Source organism: Pleurodeles waltl, chromosome 2_1, assembly GCF_031143425.1.
Source record: "Pleurodeles waltl isolate 20211129_DDA chromosome 2_1, aPleWal1.hap1.20221129, whole genome shotgun sequence".
NCBI lineage: Eukaryota > Metazoa > Chordata > Amphibia > Caudata > Salamandridae > Pleurodeles > Pleurodeles waltl.
In genome coordinates, this window is record NC_090438.1 from 769,123,518 (window position 1) to 769,143,398 (window position 19,881).

General features: G+C 43.9%; 1 protein-coding gene across 1 annotated transcript in view; it reads right to left on the reverse strand.

Annotated features, from left to right (window-relative positions):
- Positions 1-289: 289 nt before the first annotated feature.
- Positions 290-19,881, reverse strand: part of LOC138268360 (leukocyte elastase inhibitor-like) — a 95,890-nt gene continuing 76,298 nt past the window's right edge. The window contains exons 4-7 of the mRNA XM_069217924.1: positions 18,787-18,904; positions 12,473-12,615; positions 11,334-11,501; positions 290-807 (exon numbers count right to left, since the gene is read on the reverse strand). Of these exons, the coding sequence (XP_069074025.1) occupies positions 406-807; positions 11,334-11,501; positions 12,473-12,615; positions 18,787-18,904 (831 nt within the window). The 3' untranslated portion in view covers positions 290-405. The remainder of the gene's footprint in view (positions 808-11,333; positions 11,502-12,472; positions 12,616-18,786; positions 18,905-19,881) is intronic.

A 19,881-nucleotide genomic window follows, 5' to 3' on the forward strand; every position in this document is an offset into this window, starting at 1 on the left:
GGTCTCTGGTCTACATTCTAGTAGTTGAGCATAATAGGATCATGTCTCAATTTAGGAAAATATTTTTCTTCTATTTGCATCAATGTATAGTATAAGCTTAGATTTCGACTCGCTATCTGGATACTTGCCTTGAGTTCACTGTAACTCTGAAAATTATTAATAAAAGCATTTTTTTCAAAAGAATGATACCACACTAACAAAACATTTTATGTGCTCCAGCACTTTAACTTTTCTTCCATGTGATGAACAATTCTGATAAAAAGGCAGAATTTACACGGAGAACAAGAAGTGCCATATTCAAGGTATAGAACTTTATTGAGATAAACTGAAACAACAGTTGTTGCAAAACAGTACCAAATTACATGATTCTTGGATTTTGTAACAAAACGTTCAAGCCCTGAATTTTTAGGGAGAGGAATATCTTCCAAAGAAAAGCATGCTTTTTGATGGGTTATGCCGGATGAAAAACAAGAAAGGATGGTCAGCCCTGAATTCCTCCTCCCGGAGCATGCAAAAATTTGCAATGCCTGCTGTTGCAGCAGCTGCTTCAGTGCCTTCTTCGTTTACCTCCACAAAGGATTTGTGCACAACTTTAGATAAAAAAAGATCACGTGTTCCCGACATTCCTGACAAGTCGGCCACACCATTTTCAAATATGTCTACGAGACCCAGGCTGGACAAAGTTGATTTAAGCTCATAGGAGTCTTCTAGCTTGAATTTGGGTAGATGGACATGAACATCAATAGCATACATATTTTCTGGTAGAGTCCACTCCTTGATGGTTTCTAAGGTAAGTTGACTTTCCAACTACAGTTCAAAATAGAAAAAGACAGAATATAACTAAAACACATTCTACCATTCAAGGTCAAAGTGACATTTCAAATGTACAAAACTAGAATAGAAGAATTTAGTAATACATGTCATCACAATAAGTGTGGAGCTACTCAGACAGGAAGTAATAATGATGATAAAAGACTCTATGTCCTCCGAGCACAAACAAGAAATGCCTCTTATGAAACCTCTTAGTTTTGTATGAGAGTATGTTTGAAAACTCAAAACCTGATAGATCAAATTTGCTTCAACAGAGATTACGGTAATCATTAATTTTTTTGAAGATCTACTTATTGCATATACAACAGAAAAAATCATGGTGACATTCAGCAGCAAATATCTCAGTGAGAAAAGTATTGGTACACAGTGTTCACTTAACATCCGGACTACAGTAATAATTCTTGAGAAGCAGAGCCATTCATACTCAAGGGGTTTCTGTGCATCATGCATCAGTACTCACATGTAGCAAGCATTTCATTGTGGCTGCACTTAAATGTCACAAAGGCCATCTGGTCAGCATTCAGGCAGATCAAGGAGAAGAGTGACAGTTTATTTCTAAACAGTGACCCAACTTTTCAGCCATTCTGAAATGGTTTCCAGTAATGAACACTCATTAGCAGAAAGGAGCAATTGAGGGGTAGCATATTTATTTTTGGCGCAGCTATATTTCATTGTACGAAAGATGGAATTCCTCTCCATGCTACCTTATATTATAAGCTAAAGCAGTTTTATGACAGTGACTAACACATTTAATTAGATCCTAAATGTTTTTGAAACAAATTAATAGTTGCATATTGGTGTAATGTGAACTATTTTAGGGGGCGTGGCCAAGATGGCGGCCGGAGCGAACGCTCGAGCTAAGAGCTCCGCTCTCGGCCCACCAAATTCTGCCGTAATCCTGTTCCCTGCAATGCCTGATACTAATCAACGTAATGGGTGAAGACCCCCACACAAGTAGGGCCGCTGCAAGCTTTGACGGAAAATAACGCGGGACTGAATCGACCGACACGAGCACTGGAGGGGCCTGGCCCGCGGGCCCCTTTTGGGTGGTGAGTGTGGAGCATCAGTGTGCACGAGCCTCCCGAGTCCCTGCCCGTGCCCGTTCTCGCTACTTGGGGGGGCCAGATCGGGCCGGTGAGCCGTGTGCATCCGTCGCGGAGCCCCCGGGTTGATACGCCGTCCACGCTGCGGCCTACCTGAAATCTCTGGAGCCGGGGGAGCCTGGCCCACGCTCCCCGGCGTTGCCTTCCGACCCCCCATCTGGGCCTGCTCCCACCATGGCGACGACTGGGATCGGGACTCTTGTGTCGCGGGCACCTGGGCCTGGGGCCACCTGGGGGAACCATCGAAGGAGAGGTGGCTCACCACCCTCGGAGGGGCAGAAGTGCGGAACGGGCTGGGCGGTGGCCCCCGCGACACAATAACATAATAATTACATAAAACAAAAAGAGAGAGGAGAAAAAAAATAATAAGAAATTAGAAAAAAAATAAAGAAATAAAGAAAATAAAGAAACGCGCCATAAACCGCAAAGCGTACACACGCCTGGACAGGAAGCCTAATAACTGCTTCTTCATTATCAGGACATCGCGCTGGATTGAGCGGCTCAACTTGCCACACCTCAAACATTAGTAATGTGGAAATGGAACAGAAGACGGTCCAATAATCAGGAGGCTCAATTGGACAATATAAATTCACTCCCACAACGGGTCCTGGATAACTTACCAACTCAACAGGTACGCATGTGCATGACACACAGCTTTGCACTGGCTATCCAGTGCTCAGTTACTAACGGCAGAACACCTCCGGACCCTACTCATAGGCAAATAAGACCATATCAATCATAGAGGAACAAGCTCTTTGGAATGTACAAGAGGGACATAATCAAGGTGGTTCGTACAACTTGCAAGGTAGCCCGCACCTACAAAATTAATCAGAGTAAGACACCTGCAGTCTACAGGCAAATATAACCAACACCAGCCTTATCGAGCAACCCAGCAGTGACCGCTGCCGCTGACAACAATGGTCAAGCCAAACCCCCCCAAACCGGGGAGCCACATGGACGGTGGTAACCCACCCCCTGCAAACGAATCTGACGCGCAAACTGCAACACTTCACCAGGTGAACGAAACACTGCGTACCCATTCGCTGCAATTTGACAAACTCTTACAGGCAATAATGGACACCTAGTCCTCACTGGAGGGCAAAATTGACACGGCGGTCATGGAGGTTACACAGCTTCGCGTAGACCATCGCAAATTATCAGACAGGGTCAACAAAACAGAGCTAACACTAAAAACTGTTCAACTTGAGATGGCAGACATGAGAACTAAAATTCAACAAATGGAAATGGAAATGACCCTACTACAGCGCAAGACCGAGGAAGCGGAGGGCCGCTCCCGGCGTAATAACATTAGATTCCTCGGTATACCAGAACGAAAAGAAACACTCAACTCTGAGGAATTCCTAGAGAACTGGCTTAAAAACATAATGGACACACAAGACTCCACTAAAACACTAGTGACAGAAAGAGCGCACAGAATCCCCGGCAGACCTCCGCGGCCAGGCGCTCCACCCTGTCCTCTGATAGCGCGTTTCCTAAATTACAGAGATAGAGACCTTGTACTCCAACATTTTTTAACTACAGGCACAGTCAACCTGGAGAATAGCAAAGTCACTGCCTACCCAGACTACACATAAAAAAGCATCATACATCAAAATTAAACAAATACTGCATGATCACAAAATCACTTACTCACTTATGTTCCCAGCTCGCCTCCGAATAGTAATGGATGAAAAAACTCTTATGTTCCCAACCCCCGAAGACGCATGGACATGGCTACATGCGAAGGGCCTAGAAGTATCGTCCAACGAGGATACAGCAAAAGAGGAATGGATCACCCCCAGCTCTAAGAAAAAGAAAAGGAAAAGCACCGCAGCACGTCCAACCAAATCACAAATGGCGGCTGATCAAGCAAAAACCGTGAGTGACACTAGCATATTTACGCGCCCACTACCAGACACTAAAGACGAAACAGATTTAAACGAAAGTGGCTCATTGCGCAGTGGCTCCAGCTCCTCCCTCTCCCAGTTACTGGGTGGCCCTGACCTCACCCCAACCCTGGCAGACGAAATCTAAAGACTCGCAGAAGGTGTACGGAAAGAACTCACCAACCCCAGGACAATAGGGGCCACACCTGCTCCTATCCAACATGCCGGAGCGGACATACATGAGCATCCCACAACGGGACCAGACCAGGCGCAGATTTTACAAGTCGCAAGAAACCAAAGCCAGATGACACAAACACATCCAGGGTTGTCGCAGTGGAAAGACGCATCGCTCGGGTGGGCTGGCAGAGTGTCTGGCGCCAGCTATTCCACGTCCCCCATCACCTCAACGGTACCCAAATGGAACTGAACTGTACAGACTCACGTTTAGGCACCAGTTGTGCCACTCTGTTCAAAGCTGGGCATCTGCCCAAATATCCTTTTATGTTGTTTTATTTTTCTTTTTTCTTCTATCTCAGGACCTATACCCACCTACTTAAGGTCGGTATCATCTTGTGCGGGTATCAGTATGCGGATGGAGACTATGAGGGCATGCTCCCGTGGGAGGCTTACAGCAGGGATGGCGGGAACAGATCTGGGGCTTCTCGCGCAATGTGGAGGTGCAGTGCGTATACTATAATACACAATGCACAAGGAGTCTATCTATAACATACTAACTTGGAATGTGAAGGGTATAGCGGGAATGCCCAAACGCAATAGAGTTTACGCACATTTAAAACGCCATCACATCCACATTCCCATACTGCAAGAAACACATCTCACACCAGAAGACATTAAACACATAGGGAAGAAATGGGCGGGACTAATATATGGATCAGGGACATCAACTTTTGCCAGAGGAGTACTGATTTGGATAGCCCCAGGGGTCCCATACATAGTAGAACACACCACAACGGATAAAGATGGCAGTTTATACAAATAGTAGGCTCCCTAGATGGTCGAAAACTAGTAATTAATGGGATATACGCCCGAACATTAAACAGGGCGAGTTCCTACGCAACACAATCTCACACCTATCTAATGAATAGACCGCACCCAGCATATGGGGGGGGGGACATAAACTGCGTACCACAAATAGATATGGATAGGTCATAGCCCCCACTGGTGGCCGCCCCAGTAAGAAAAAACTCCGAGATGCTACAGTCATGGATAGCAGACCGTTGCCTAATAGATGTATGGAGACATCTGCACCCCCAAGAAAGGGAATACTCGTACCATTACCCTGTGCACCTGTTACATACATGTATAGATTTAATACTCAGTTCACAGGACTTAACACACAGAATCACGAGCGCAGAATACACTGCAAGGGTTATCTCAGACCATAGCCCTTTGGTCGTTCACATTAAATGGGGTAGACCACATGCTTGTATCCCACCCTGGTGTCTCCAACCAAGATTGCTGCAGGATCCTCCTTTTAGAAAAGATATAGCCACTCATATTGCTTCATATTTTATCCTAAACCATGGGACTACAAGCTCTAGAGCAAATGAATGGGACGCGCACAAAGTGGTCCTAAGGGGCACATGTATATCGATGGCTGTGGGAATACAACAAACACTAATGCTGGAACTTCGCCAGCTAGAGCGGGATGTCAGAACTGCAGAATGCAAGCAAGCAGAGGACTCCACCGTAGCGACAGATCTTAATAGACTACGAACAGAATGGTGCAAGGCAGCTTGGCGCCTAAGGCAGTATGACTACCGTCATTAGCTGGCTCGTGCACACACAGAGGGCGATAGACCTGGTAGATTGTTGGCATGGTTGCTAAAGAATGAAAGTCGTAATTCCCCAATTGGGGCAATCCGCCTTGACTCAGGGATAATAGTAAACACCCAAGTGGAAATAAATAACGCCTTTAGAGAGTATCACAGCACACTATACAGGGCCCCACCCAACAGAACAGTTAGACAAGTTCTTCAATGGGATAGAATTAAATCGCTTAACCCCAGATCAGGCGGAGGATTTAGAAAAAACGATAGATCTGGCAGAGATACAGTTAGCTCTGCAACAATTAGCGCATGGTAAAGCACCAGGCAATGATGGCATTCCCATAGAGTACTATAGTACATTCTCTACACAAACACTAACCCCATATCTGGGAATGCTGGATGAGGCCTTGGATCTCAGTCAGCTTTCCGTTACTTTAAGGGAGGCACTGATAGCGGTACTGCCTAAGCCAGGCAGAGACCCATTAGATGTACGCTCATATAGACCATTATCCCTGTTAAACACAGACTGTAAGTTGCTTGGCAAAATCCTGGCAAATCGGCTGCTCCCGTGGGTGTCGGACCTGGTCCTCCAGGATCAATCTGGCTTTATAACAGGTCGCAGTACTTTTACCAACATACGGAATCTACTGCGACTAATGGCAAATACCCCAGTGGGCGAATATAGTCGAGTAGCAGTACCATTAGATATTGAAAAAGCGTTAGACACTCTGGGATGGCCCTTCCTTATAGAAACTTTAAACCGCATGGGATTTGGTAAGACTTACATAAGCTGGGTTAGGATCTTGTCCTGTAGCCCAACAGCGAGAGTCAAGACGGGCGATATAATATCTGAGAGGTTCCCCATAGAAAGGGGCACCAGACAGGGTTGCCCGCTATCCCCGCTGCTGTTCGCCCTCGAACCACTAGCCACGCGGCTACGCTTATTGGCCCCGGCATGGGGCATCATGGACGGACACACGCACTGCATAGTATCACTATATGCAGACGACGCACTAATATTTTTACGAAATCACTCAGAATCTTTATCTGACTTGCTGGGGTTACTACACAAATTTGGGGTGGTGTCTGGGTTAAAAGTAAATTGGTCAAAATCCTGCCTATTTCCCATGCGAGCGGTACCCGAAATACATGTCTGACTTCCAACCCGGGGGACCTGAAATGGTGCTACACCACTTTTAAATACTTGGGAATACATGTATATCATGATCCTCTGGATCTCAAAGATGGAAACCTGGGCCAAGTGATACGCTCCATTAGGGGCACACTATCTCTCTGGTGTTCGCTCCCACTCTCTCCCATGGGCAGAGTTGCTGTTAAACGATGTTAATACTACTGCGTCTGCTGTACTTCTTCATGGCGCTCCCACTGGCACTCCCCGCTTCTTTTTTTAAATAATTGAACAGCATACTAATAGACTTAATATGGGGCAAGGGCCGCCGCCGTGTGGCACTAACGAAAATATATCAACCACTCACAGCGGGAGGGCTAGGTGCACCAAGATTTGAATTATATTATGCCTCTGCCCAGCTACAATGGGTGTTTAAATGGCTTGGAAACCCCGCAAGTGCAGAAACGCAGATGATACTCGCAGATCTAGGTCACACTAGTATACTACAATATTTGATGAACCGGGAAGGATCAACGCACACACAAAACATCCTACTAGATATCGCCCACTGGATATGGGGACGCTTCGCACTAGCTGGGGACAAAAAACCACAATACTCCCCCAAGATCCCACTACTGGCCATCCCAACCATTGGAAACATAGCAAGAAAGGTAGGCCTGTGTACATGGCCAGAGAAGGGCATACAAACAGCGGGCGATATCTACAGTGAAGGACGCCTCTCAACATACGATGCACTGGCCAATGCCCATAACTTGGGGCACGGAAGCTTCATAGCATATGGTGCATTATGACACTTAGTTCGCTCAACCTGGAATTGTGGGCAAAATTAACCAAAAACTGCCCCTACACTACATGATTTGTGAGATAGCGCAACAATCCCATTAAACGTATCCAGAATATATAAAACCCTGACAACGCACACTGAACACGGGCAGGAGCAAGCAAAAAACAAGTGGGATCAGGTACTCTCGGAGCCGCTCCAGCCACAAGCATGGAACCAGGCTATGAAAATGATTCACAAAGTGTCACATAATCCCCGATTCCGCTACACCCAATTCAGTTATGTACATCAAGCATATTTGTCACCTCACCGACTAGCACGCATGTTCCCCCAAATGCCACAGAGTTGCCCTAGGTGCGGCGCCATAGAAGCTTCCTTTTTTCATATGACATGGGAATGTCCACCAATTCAGCGCACATGGAATGATATAATAAGCTTGCTGTCCGAGTGGACTGGTATCCCAATGTCCCCTAACCCCGAGTTATGCCTTTTGGGTTTAGGGGCAAGATCTAAAAAATGGAAGCAGACACACACATGCATAGCACTAGCACTAGTGATGTACAGACGCTTGATAGCTATGCATTGGAAAGCACCCAACGCGCATAGCATACACCAGTGGCAAACGGAGTTGTTACGCTGGGCAAAGGCAGAAGAACATACACCTCAATCACTTCAGGACACAGGGATCCAGGTCAAGGGTGTAGAGACATGGAGCTCCTTTGTGACACTTCTAGAAGGCAAAGACGATAAATTACCCCCCCCCCCGAATAGACGTCACAAACAGATAACAACTAACAATCATAGTATATACTTGAAATGACAACACAATTACCACAAAAAAAAATACAGGGTAGTAACCACACAGAACGCAGGAACTGTAACTGCAGGAATCACAGGTAACGTCCTGGCAGACGCGATGTCACACAAGCGCATCTCACAATATATTAGAGCACATGGATGGAAGGGCATCAATGCACTCCCTATCATTACCGACCCGGGCACGGGGACCTCGGACCACAGTAACACTCGCCTCGTTGGCTGGGCCCCTCGTGCCTGCACGATTGCTGGACCGCCCTTATGTGCCCGGACCCGCAATCACTCCAGGAACACATATCATCCCAGCTTGGAGGATGACGAAGGGTCTACTCGAGCACGGCGAGAGCACCATTCTCTTCTTCCTCCCCCGTCCTCCCTTCCCGTGTGTACACTCACTTTGACCTTTCTTGACCTCGGCCTCTTTTTTCTCCCTTCTCATCTTTAAGCTTTTGCATTCTCTTTGTACTCTCTTTGTTTTTTACATATGTTACGAGTTACATAATGATTATTATGTATATACTGTTCCTAAAACCCTCACCCACATGACAAATGGTAACTGTACTGTTAGCACGTGAAACTAAGAGGGATAAATGCGATACACGGAAATAATTGGGCAATTAAGCAAACTTGAACACACTGTAACCTCTCTTTTCTGGTATTGTTGGTATAATACAAATAAACATATAAAAAAAAAAAATAATGTGAACTATTTTACATATTTGCATATTTTCAACCATACAATGCCATATGATGGAGCAAGAGGCCAAAGATTTAGGTTTTGAAGGGTAAATATTTTTTCCTGTGACTGAAGGAAACCTTTAAAATCATCCAGTAAGATTTATTATGTTAGATGTATTTCTTCACACTACAAAAACATGTACACTACTTTCTAGCACTTTGAATGATGTTCAAAAACAAACTGTGGATGGTCTTTTAAGAAAGACTCAAGAAGACCTGTGATGCAGTGAACTGAGTGCTTGTGAAGTAGCTATCTACCGCTCAGGAGCTGTGCAGCTGGAACACAGCTGCAGCTGCAAGAGGATGTTACATGCATATATTTGTCCAGTGTTTTCCATTAATCTAGCAAAAGCTAGAGATGTTGCAGGTTGTGCACAAGGTCACCATGGTAGAGACAGTCACAAGGTAAAGGGTATGCAAGGTGGACACTTGCATACAAAATCATCACAACTAATCTAATTCCCATGGCGAAAGAAACTGATGCCGCACACATCTGGTTTTACAATTCTTGTGAGATATTTCTGCTACAAAACCAGTAACAAAAGGTAAATTTAAGCAATCTAAACGTAATACTGATAGCCCAGTAATGAGGGTTTATGTGAAACCATGCTAGAGTAATAAACAAAGCACAGCTGTACCAGAGAGGCGTGCTGTGCATATTTGTTTATCAACCTACAACCAGTCACTGGCCAGGCATGGCTTCTGACGTGGTCAAACGCGCATTCCCCTCAGAGCTACCGCTGCATGCTGAATTAAGGGTTTTTGAAGAATATAGGTTTAGAAAAGAACTTCTTGGGCTCTAAAGTCCCTTCTCTAGTCAATGCGTTGCTGTCCTGGCTTTCAAATGCTACTGCTGATCATGCACAATGCAAAATCTGAGGTCAAGCTCAGGGCAGGTAAATGTAACTCATCAGCACATCCCCCGAGAATGGAGTGAGTCTAGTAGACACAGAAAAATATAGCAGGATCACTGCTCCTTCACTTATTAAATGAGCAAAGCTCTCCAGCTGTCACAGTTGCACTGAAATGATGCTCCACCTTTAACCTTCCATCGAAGTTTACTGACTGGGTCATGATTTGAAGAATACATTATGAAAGAGAGAAATTACTGATTAAAATGAGGCCAGACACCTTCCAAATGAGGGTCACAAGGCGAAAGGAAGGGGCCATATTTAGTGAGTAAAACTGCATGTAGACGACTCAGTAACAGCAGTGAGAGGCAGTCGTTTGCAGGGCACAGCACTATAGGGTAATAATTCATGAGGCCCAGCACTGACATGTAATAATTAAAGGGGACAGCACTTTTGGAAAATAATTCGGACAAAATACTGTGAGTAATTAATTCATGGGCAACAGCACGAGATGTAAATAATTAATGGGGAGTGGACCATAAGATGGTAATAATTATTGGGAAGTAATGCTGAATGGTAACAAGCCATAATCTTCAAAATGTTAGAGCACGGATACATTCCACTATTAATAACTGGTGCAATATAATTGGCTAATTATAAATTGGTAATTGCAGTGCAGAGGTAATTGTTATCTGTTTGAAGATGTATCTGTACATAAAATAGTTCTTCCTGAGAGTTTTAGGCAAATTGGCCATATGATTTTTGTGCCTGGGCCCAATGTGGATGAGTCTGGGTAATGTGATGCTTGAGCCTTGGTATTATAGTCTGCATCCAAGCATTTGAAGCTTTTTTGGGATACATGGGGCTGTCTGAGGTTGTGGTTGGGTATTGATCTTTTCTTGGCATATGGCGTCTGTGAACAAGCATTTGAGGATTACATTTGCTATTTAAAGCTGTAATCGATCATAAAGGTTTGCACCCAAGCATATGATCCCCGCAGCCTTGGCATAAACTGGCCTACCCCTCGTAGCAGCACCCTTCCTGATATTTGTGGTAACAAAATTGTCTTATTTGTTTTAGTAACTTGTTTAAGTTAATATTCCTACATAAATGACAGTGCTGTGATGTCACTTGTGGCAATACCATCAGTTTAGAAGTCAGGTGATGTCATTATGGGTCAAAGGGTATATGATGTCATGCCAGCTATTGTTGGTTATCTGTTGGATTCCGGGAGCAAACTGGAACGTTCAAGGATTCTCACTTTAAAGAAATGGAAATTCTAACTGTGAAAACCGACTGAAGCTAGAGTTCCTGAGAATTTAATACTGAGGAGATGTTATTTCTAAGCAGCTGAAAGTAGACAGCTTATCAGAACATGTGGCTTCACCTGTTTGAGGCCAGTTGCATCGTCAGTGATGTCATCAGGTAACAAGAGGATCATGCTGAGTTCATCGCCAACATAGGGAAGCTCCAGAGCACGGCAGTTTGCTTCCATAATGTAACGGAAAGGAAACTTCTTCTTTTGATACATCATCTTCACAGTCTTTTGTACATTCTGATAAGAAAATGCATAACTTTATTTATTCAAGAAACATGAATCCAAATAAAGCAAAGGAAATACTACAGATACAAAAATAGGAATTTTCCTTCTACTTTATGGAGGAAAAATAGTTAATGACTCTTGGTCAAGCTGATGGATATACAAACTCAAACCATTTTTGAAATTCCCAAAAGGGGTGGAATGGTCAGGCGGCAATCTCACTCGCCATGAGGATCTGGAGCTCTCTCCAATGCAAACAATATGAGGCAATTTTCCCAACCTTTCTGGATATTAACACACAAAATCATCAGCATTGGGAAATGAATAAAGTGCAGATTTTATTTGGTAATTTTCCTTGGGGTGAAATATACCTGATAAAGCAACCCTGAAAGTTTGTTGTCATGCGAAAAGCCTGTTTGATTTTTACACAACTGAGAGAGGGCTGGGTCAATTTGCAGAAGTAAAAGAGTAAAATAGTAATCTCTGTGCTTCAGAGCTCCAGTAGGTGGGGCAGGCTCTAACTGGCGTATAGTTATCTGTCTTCTGAAGCTAGTGACATTGCAACTATTAATGAGAGATTCCTTGCTATAGGCTAATGAAAAAGTTTTATAGGCTCGCACATAAGGCCCAGGCTGCTCTGTATGGTGACAGCTGTGTGTGGCAGGCCTACTGATTATGATGTTGTCACAGTGATCACCATTGTTTTAGCTGGTCAGTCTAGTGATGTGGAATACCCACAGGCCAGGTCACGAGGACACCATAAAAGAGCGTACTGGAAGGATGAGCAAGATAAATGACAGCAGTAATTTCTCAAATGCTAAAGCACAGATTAGCAACAAATACAAATATAATGCACACATTTTCCCTTAAACTAAACTAGCTAAGATTTTGTTCTGATGTATACTAAATAATCCATACCGTAATACATCTTTAATTCTGTAAGATTTCAAATTGATTGCTTTTTCCCGTTTAGAAAGAAGAATTACCTTATTCAGCCTGAATGGCATGTCCACAGTGTCCTCTGCATTAAATTTCTCTGCCCAGTTTCCCTTGAAATATATAGCATTCACCAGCACTAGAATTGTGGAACTATCAATAGAACCATCAGGCAGCAGATCCAGAATTTTACCTAAAACCAGAAATTGAAATTGAAAGGAAATATGTGGTACAATCCACAGTTTTACAAGTCTACACACAGGTCACCAATTCACTGCTCCTGCTTTTTCACGAAAACATCATAGATCATTGTGACCTGCAGGGAGTCAATATGGTGATGGATCCATTTCAGACTTCTCCGGCTTATCCCAATGTTCTCAACTCTGGTCTCTCACTTGCTCCCCCAAAGGCCAGGCAGCAGATCTCCAGGTACATCAACACACAGCACAGCCTGAATATCCAAATGTTAATTAATGTGTTGCTTTGTATCATTCAAAGAAGTGTCTGGTTCCCGGATTGCCATGATATGATGATGCTGAGGACTAGCTGCATGCCATCCAATGGAGGCATCATACCCTTGTGGAACTTTGCCTTTAGCCAATACCAAACCACTCCCTGATATCACAGTACATCAAATACATTTTGGTATACACTTTAGTTACTGACACATTAAGGCCCATATTTTTACTTTTTTAGCGCCGCATTTGTGCCACTTTTGAACGCAAGAGCGGCGCAAACTTCCAAAATACGGAAGTTTGCGCCGCTTTTGTGTCAAAAAATGACGTTAATACAGTGCTAAAACAGTATAAGTATGGGCCTAAGTCTTATTCACGGCACAAGAATAATGAAGGGGAAAACCTCTCTCAAGGTCACTGAATCAGCATACTGTTACTAAGAGACACACTTAGACTGGGTCCTTTGTACATGCACTGCTGTGCATTATCTGGCAAACAAACACAAATGATGGACGGAATACAAACCAATCACAGATTCACTCCAGTCACAGATCTGGGTTGAATCCATCAATTCTTTTGCTCACCATGCCACCCCACTTTGGACCCAATCATATGCAAATCAACCTTGACCCGTTCCCCAGGGGAATAGTTCAGCCTGAATTGCCAGGCCAGGTCCTCCCTGGACTGGAAACAAGCATCCTGGGACTGGTTTCAGGGTATCACCCTTCATCACCAGGCTAGCTTGCATCCAGTGGCATAGTGAGCCGGGGACCCATGTCTGGGCATACCCGGCACACTTATGGCGACAAAGGCAAACAAACACAAATGATGGACGGAATGCGGAACCAATCAAACATTCACCCCCAGTCACAGACCTGGGTTGAAGCCATCAATTCTTTTGCTCACCATGCCACCTCAGTTTGGACCCAAAACATTATGGATTAAACCCAGATCTGACTGGGGTGAGTGTTTGATTTGTTCTGCATTCTGTCCATTATCTGTTGTGTTTTTGTGCAATATCTGGCAGAAAAGCACTGACAAATACATATGATTGTACAAACAGTTAAACAAAGGCTAATGAAGAAACACTTTGCATGCATTTCTACCAATGTTCATTCTTGTGTATGACCCATGTAAGAGTTGTCTTCATTCACTTCAGAGCATATCACTGCAAAAGATATGGATGTCTTAGTCTGAAAACACTACTTTCTTCACCAGATCCCAGTTCCAAAGTATCTGTGCGTGAGGGCATATTATGAGAACATTGAGTTTTAAACATTGTGCTACCAAAATATTATAGTCAGAATATTAAAATACCAAAATATATGAAGCTACGTATATACAGGTAAGTAAAGATGTACTATATCTATTGCCACATGTATGTTCCTTAATAATAAATATATACATTGACATTCATGAGTTTCTGGTATTCAGTTCTCAATATCTTGGTAAAAAGCTAATGTCTGGCTTATTAGACAGGACACACCTTTCTCCCCAATGGAGTGTGGTCACTGATCCTTTGTTTTTAGAAGTATCCTGGTCAGAATCCCCTTCCCAGTGAGATTGCTCATTTATTATGTCTAGGACATACTTCTTAGGCTAGCCATGGAGACTGATCTGCTGCCACCTCAAACAGCATGGACTCCAACACTCCACAGCTATGGTCCTTCTATACACACATTCTTATTCAGAGTGAAAACATTTTTGCTTGAGCACAAGTTGAGTACAAGTTTGATGAAAAGTTGCATTTTCTCAACTCCTTAAATCCTACAAGAAAATATTTAGACAAAAATGTGCTAGAAGAATATTTGTACTCTGAAAAACGTGTAACACTTGGTTACTGCTATAGAAGCACAACTTTTGAGAACTGTATCATGGCAGCAGGTTTTAGCTCAAAAGCGTTCTTGTCTTCCACCAAATGTGTATCCTGAAATTTAGTATTTTGGGGTAATTCCAATTTTTAAGGGGTTCCTGTGCTACTAGTAATTTGAATGCATCAGTGTGGTTGGGAAGTTTGTTTCTATGGTGGTTATTGTGTTTTGTGACCTCTGACAAATGCAGTTTGATTGGTGCATTAAAAACACACCTCTTGAATTAATTCTGAGTGCCCAGGTATCCTACCCAGGTAACTCTGCCCTGAAGGAATAATCAATACAATGGACTCCTGTAAATTTTGGGGCAGCAGATTCACTTCTGGCTAAATGTAGGACCCTGAGGGTCCCCTTGGAAATTAGGAATTAAAGAAGGAATCAATAACTCCAGGTCCTATTTCCACTGCAATTCCTCCTTACTCCTAGAGTTTCACCTAGAGACTTGGGTTGCTGAAATCTCTGGGTGAAACAAAGTGCATCTGGTGGTATTTCTGAAGATCTCATCATTCTGCTGGGGCTGGTAACTGTTTTTACTCTCCCCTTCGGAGTTATGAGAGATACCATAAATGCGGCCTTAGACATGTGCAGCAAGCTTCTTTACCAGCTACCCAATCTGGTGAAGATGTATTCTGGCCATGCCCTGCCAAATCTATGAAGCCTGCCATGCCAAGAGCTGGTCACTTTCCCTTACGGGATGAGACATGTATAAGATGTTTATAGCGATACATGTGGGGTACTCCAGGGTGGGAATTCCCATAGTTTTTGGAGTCCCAACATGGTGGGATGCCAAAGGTCATGAGTAGCCGTCTCCAATGTCCTCCTGAATAGCCCTGTGTTGAACACCCTTCTCCACTTTCCATGTCACGGACAGTATAGCAAATGGATATCTCCTTCTAATTCACAAAACTCTTACGCTACAGGAAAGGATTATACATGCTCATCACATTGCTTCAGACCAGCTTGGGTAGGTCGGCCTATCAGTTTGATTCTCCAAGATGGCGGGGATAGTAGAATGAACATCACAAATACTTGGACCCTGATGACATAACACATGACAGCTTCCAGTATGTGAATGTGAACTGTAGGCACTGACAGAGTAGACAGGGGTCCATAGGGCCACTTCATGCATCCTCTGCAATGTTTCCTCACATCATGCAAATGTATTGTATTATAGTACCTTATGCCTAAATGGTCAAGATTTTGTGAATGTAGATAGGGGCCTGCTCTTCCTCACAGCACTTTAGCACTGAATTTGAGATAATTCACAAGGAGAATGCTTCCTTAGTAACATACAAGAGGCAGGATTTCTGCAAATACTTCTAAATGGCCCTTTTACAATGTTACTGTTAGAAATGGGGTCTTTGTTTAGCAGTCAGGTTACCCCCTGTCCAAGCAAGGACCCTCACTCTAGTCAGGGTAAGTCACACACAATCCAAATTATCCTGAGCCCACCCTCTGGTAGCTTGGCACTGAGCAGTCAGGTTTAACTTAGAAGGCAATGTGTAAAGTATTTGTGCAATAAATCATACAATAACACAATATAGCACCACCAAAATACACCACACAGTGTTTAGAAAAATATATAATATTTATCTGGGTACTTGCAGGTCAAAACGATAAAAGATGCAATAAGAAATTGTAGAGATATCACTGAAAAGTGATATGAAGTGTCTTAAGTCTTTAAAAAGCAAACTAAGTCTCTTTCAAGCACAAAGTACCTGGTTTGGAGTGAAAATCTCCGCAGAGGGCCGCAGAGGAGGAGATGCGTGGAAAAATGGTGTGTGCGTCGGTTTCGCCCCTTCACACACTGACTTGCATCGTTATTTTCCACGCGGGGAAGACGTTGCGTCGATTTCCGGCGCGCGGACAGTCTCCTCTGTGGGTTGTGGGATTACCAGATGTCCCGGGGTCTGTGCGTGGAATCCCAAGATTGTTATCTGGCTGCGCATCGTTCAGGGGGGCTGTGCGTGGAATTTTCTCCCTCACGGCAGGCGTTGCGTCGATTTCCTCTCTGGAAGTCGGGCGTCGTTGTCCAAGCGGGCCGTGCGTCGAAGTTCCGGTCGCACCGCAGGCGTCGCATTGATCTTTTCCTTGCGGGGCCGAGCGGCGTCTTTCCGGATCGGCGTGCAGTGAATTTTTCACCGCGAGCCAGCTGTGCATCAAATGTTTCGGCACACAAGGAGTCCAGTTGAAAGATGGAAGTCTTTTTGGTCCTGAGACTTCCGGGAACAGGAGGGAAGCTCTATCCAAGCCCTTGGAGAGCACTTCTGCAGCAAGGGAAGAGTTCAGCAAGGCAGCAGGCCAACAGCAAGGCAGCAGTCCTTTGTAGAAAGCAGTCAGGTGAGTCCTTTGAGCAGCCAGGCAGTTCTTCTTGGCAGGATGCAGGTTCTGGTTCAGGTTTCTTCTCCAGCAAGTGTCTGAGGTGGTAGGGCAGAGGCCCTGCTTTATACCCAAATGTGCCTTTGAAGTGGGGGAGACTTCAAAGAGTGGCTAAGAAGTGCACCAGGTCCCCTTTCAGTTCAATCCTGTCTGCCAGGGTCCCAGTAGGGGGTGTGGCAGTCCTTTGTGTCAGAGCAGGCCCTCCACCCTCCCAGCCCAGGAAGACCCATTCAAAATGCAGATGTATGCAAGTGAGGCTGAGTACCCTGTGTTTGGGGTGTGCCTGAGTGAATGCACAAGGAGCTGTCAACTAAACCCAGCCAGACGTGGATTGTAAGGCACAGAAAGATTTAAGTGCAAAGAAATGCTCACTTTCTAAAAGTGGCATTTCTAGAATAGTAATATTAAATTCAACTTCACCAGTCATCAGGATTTTGTATTACCATTCTGGCCATACTAAATATGACCTGCCTACTCCTTTCAGATCAGCAGCTACCACTTCAATAATGTATGAGGGCAGCCCCAAGGTTAGCCTATGAAGGGAGCAGGCCTCACAGTAGTGTAAAAACGAATTTAGGAGTTTTACACTACCAGGACATGTAAACTACACAGGTACATGTCCTGCCTTTTACCCACATCGCACCCTGCTCTATGGGTTACCTAGGGCACACATTAGAGGTGACTTATGTGTAGAAAAAGGGGAGTTTTAGGCTTGGCAAGTACTCTTAAATGCCAATTTGAATTGGCAGTGAAACTGCACACACAGGCCTTGGAATGGCAGGCGTGAGACAAGGTAAAGGGGCTACTTGAGTGGGTGGCACAATCAGTGCTGCAGGCCCACTAGTAGCATTCAATCTACAGGCCCTAGGCACATACAGTGCACATTACTAGGGACTTATAAGTAAATAAATAGTCCAATTGGGTATGATCCAAAATTACCATGTTTAAAGGGAGAGAGCATATGCACTTTAGCACTGGTTAGCAGTGGTAAAGTGCGCAGAGTCTAAAAGCCAGCAAAAACAGTGTCCAAAAAGTGGAGGGAGGCAGGCAAAATGTTAGGGGTGACCACCCTAAGGCATGTCAGGTCTAACAATTACACATTACTAAAGGCGTTGCAGTGCAAAAATGAAATGTGTCACGTTGTGCAAAAACATTGACTGCAGGTTTTCCGATCCTTAGTACATCTGGCTCTTAATTCCTGTACTGTGAACCCCACTGACAGGAGTCCCTGCACTGTACATTGTGCAGGGGCCTGAAATGTAACAGATATGGATGTCTTTAGGGGTGTCATAGCCTTCCGCAGATGACTTAGTAAATCATCATCACAGTGCACAATTTAATGATGATTATACAATAAGGATTCTCCAACATGGATCTTCCTGAAAAATGAAACTTTTTAAGCAGTCCCTTTATATTCGAAAATACAAATGTCATATTAAGCCAAGGAAAATGTAAGACGAAATTGTGTATTCTACTTTTCCTGGACTTCACTTCACTTTCTCCTCAGACTACCTTGCTACACTTTTTCATCTTTGGAGTTCCTGTTTTGTTTCCTCAGAGGTATTTAATATCAGTCTGGTTGAAAATCATCTACACAATCTGTGTTTCTTTGTACAGGAGATGAAGGCAGTCTTGACTTTCATCCCCATGGTATGTTACCATTGGTCTGCTCTTCCACCCATTTATTAATGTCCTGGCGTTCTACGTCCGGAGCACCAATAAAGTCAGCAGTCGATAACTCTGCGCCATATAGTTTCAGAGAGGAAGCCAAATATTCCTGTAGAAAAACAACAGAAACATTAGTTATACCAATTCGCAGGAAGTACAAAGAAGGACACTTCACAATCAGTGGGTGTGTAAGAAACAGAGTAGTCAAAAACTAAATTTATCTAGCCACAACTTTTTCTAATCTTATTTATTTCATTAGGTTACAGCCCGAATTACCAGAACTAATTGTTAATCACTTTTAAACTACGGGTAAGCATGTGATGACTAAAAGACATGTACTCTACCTTTTCTTTTCATAAAGGCTTGGTTTGATAACGGAATTCCAAATTATTTGCAGATGTAAGATGGTTTTGGGCAATCGACATCTTTGGAAAAAAGTGAATATTTATGTATGTGTTCCTAAGTGGTGGACAGCTGGTTTATGCTGGATGTGGACTTCTGAATACTGATGCACTTGATAAAATCCCCCCTTTCAGGTGTAGTTCAGTACTGATAAACTGGAGACAAGCGGCCTTAATTAGAGTTTGGCAATAGGGTACTTTCTCAAACCTACAGCAGATGTCTTTTCAAACCCATCATTGCTGTCCTGCATGCCTTATTACACTACATTGTAATCGATGGCACTCTAAAGATGCAACATCTGCCTCATTTTGACAACGTATCCTATCCTCCACACTCTACATATGACCAAAGTTCTATATTCTTGAGGAGAAATGTCTGCCAATCTAATGGTGAGATCATGAGGCATGCAAGAGGCCTATCTATTCTTAAATCCTATCTTAGCTCTCTAACAAACACCAGTTACAAACTATGCTGCTGCCGATCCCTCAAGGTTTGATTGCGGTTTAGGGCATTGATATTCGAGACTGAAAATGATTATCTGTCCTGAGGCATTAGGACACTTAGCAAATGTGAAAGTTTCAAGATTAATGAGATTACTAAGAGCTGTAGCACCCAATGAGTACCAAGATATCTCGTCTGTTGCCACTTCACTGTGCACTCACTGGTCTCGCAGGTCTCAGTGTT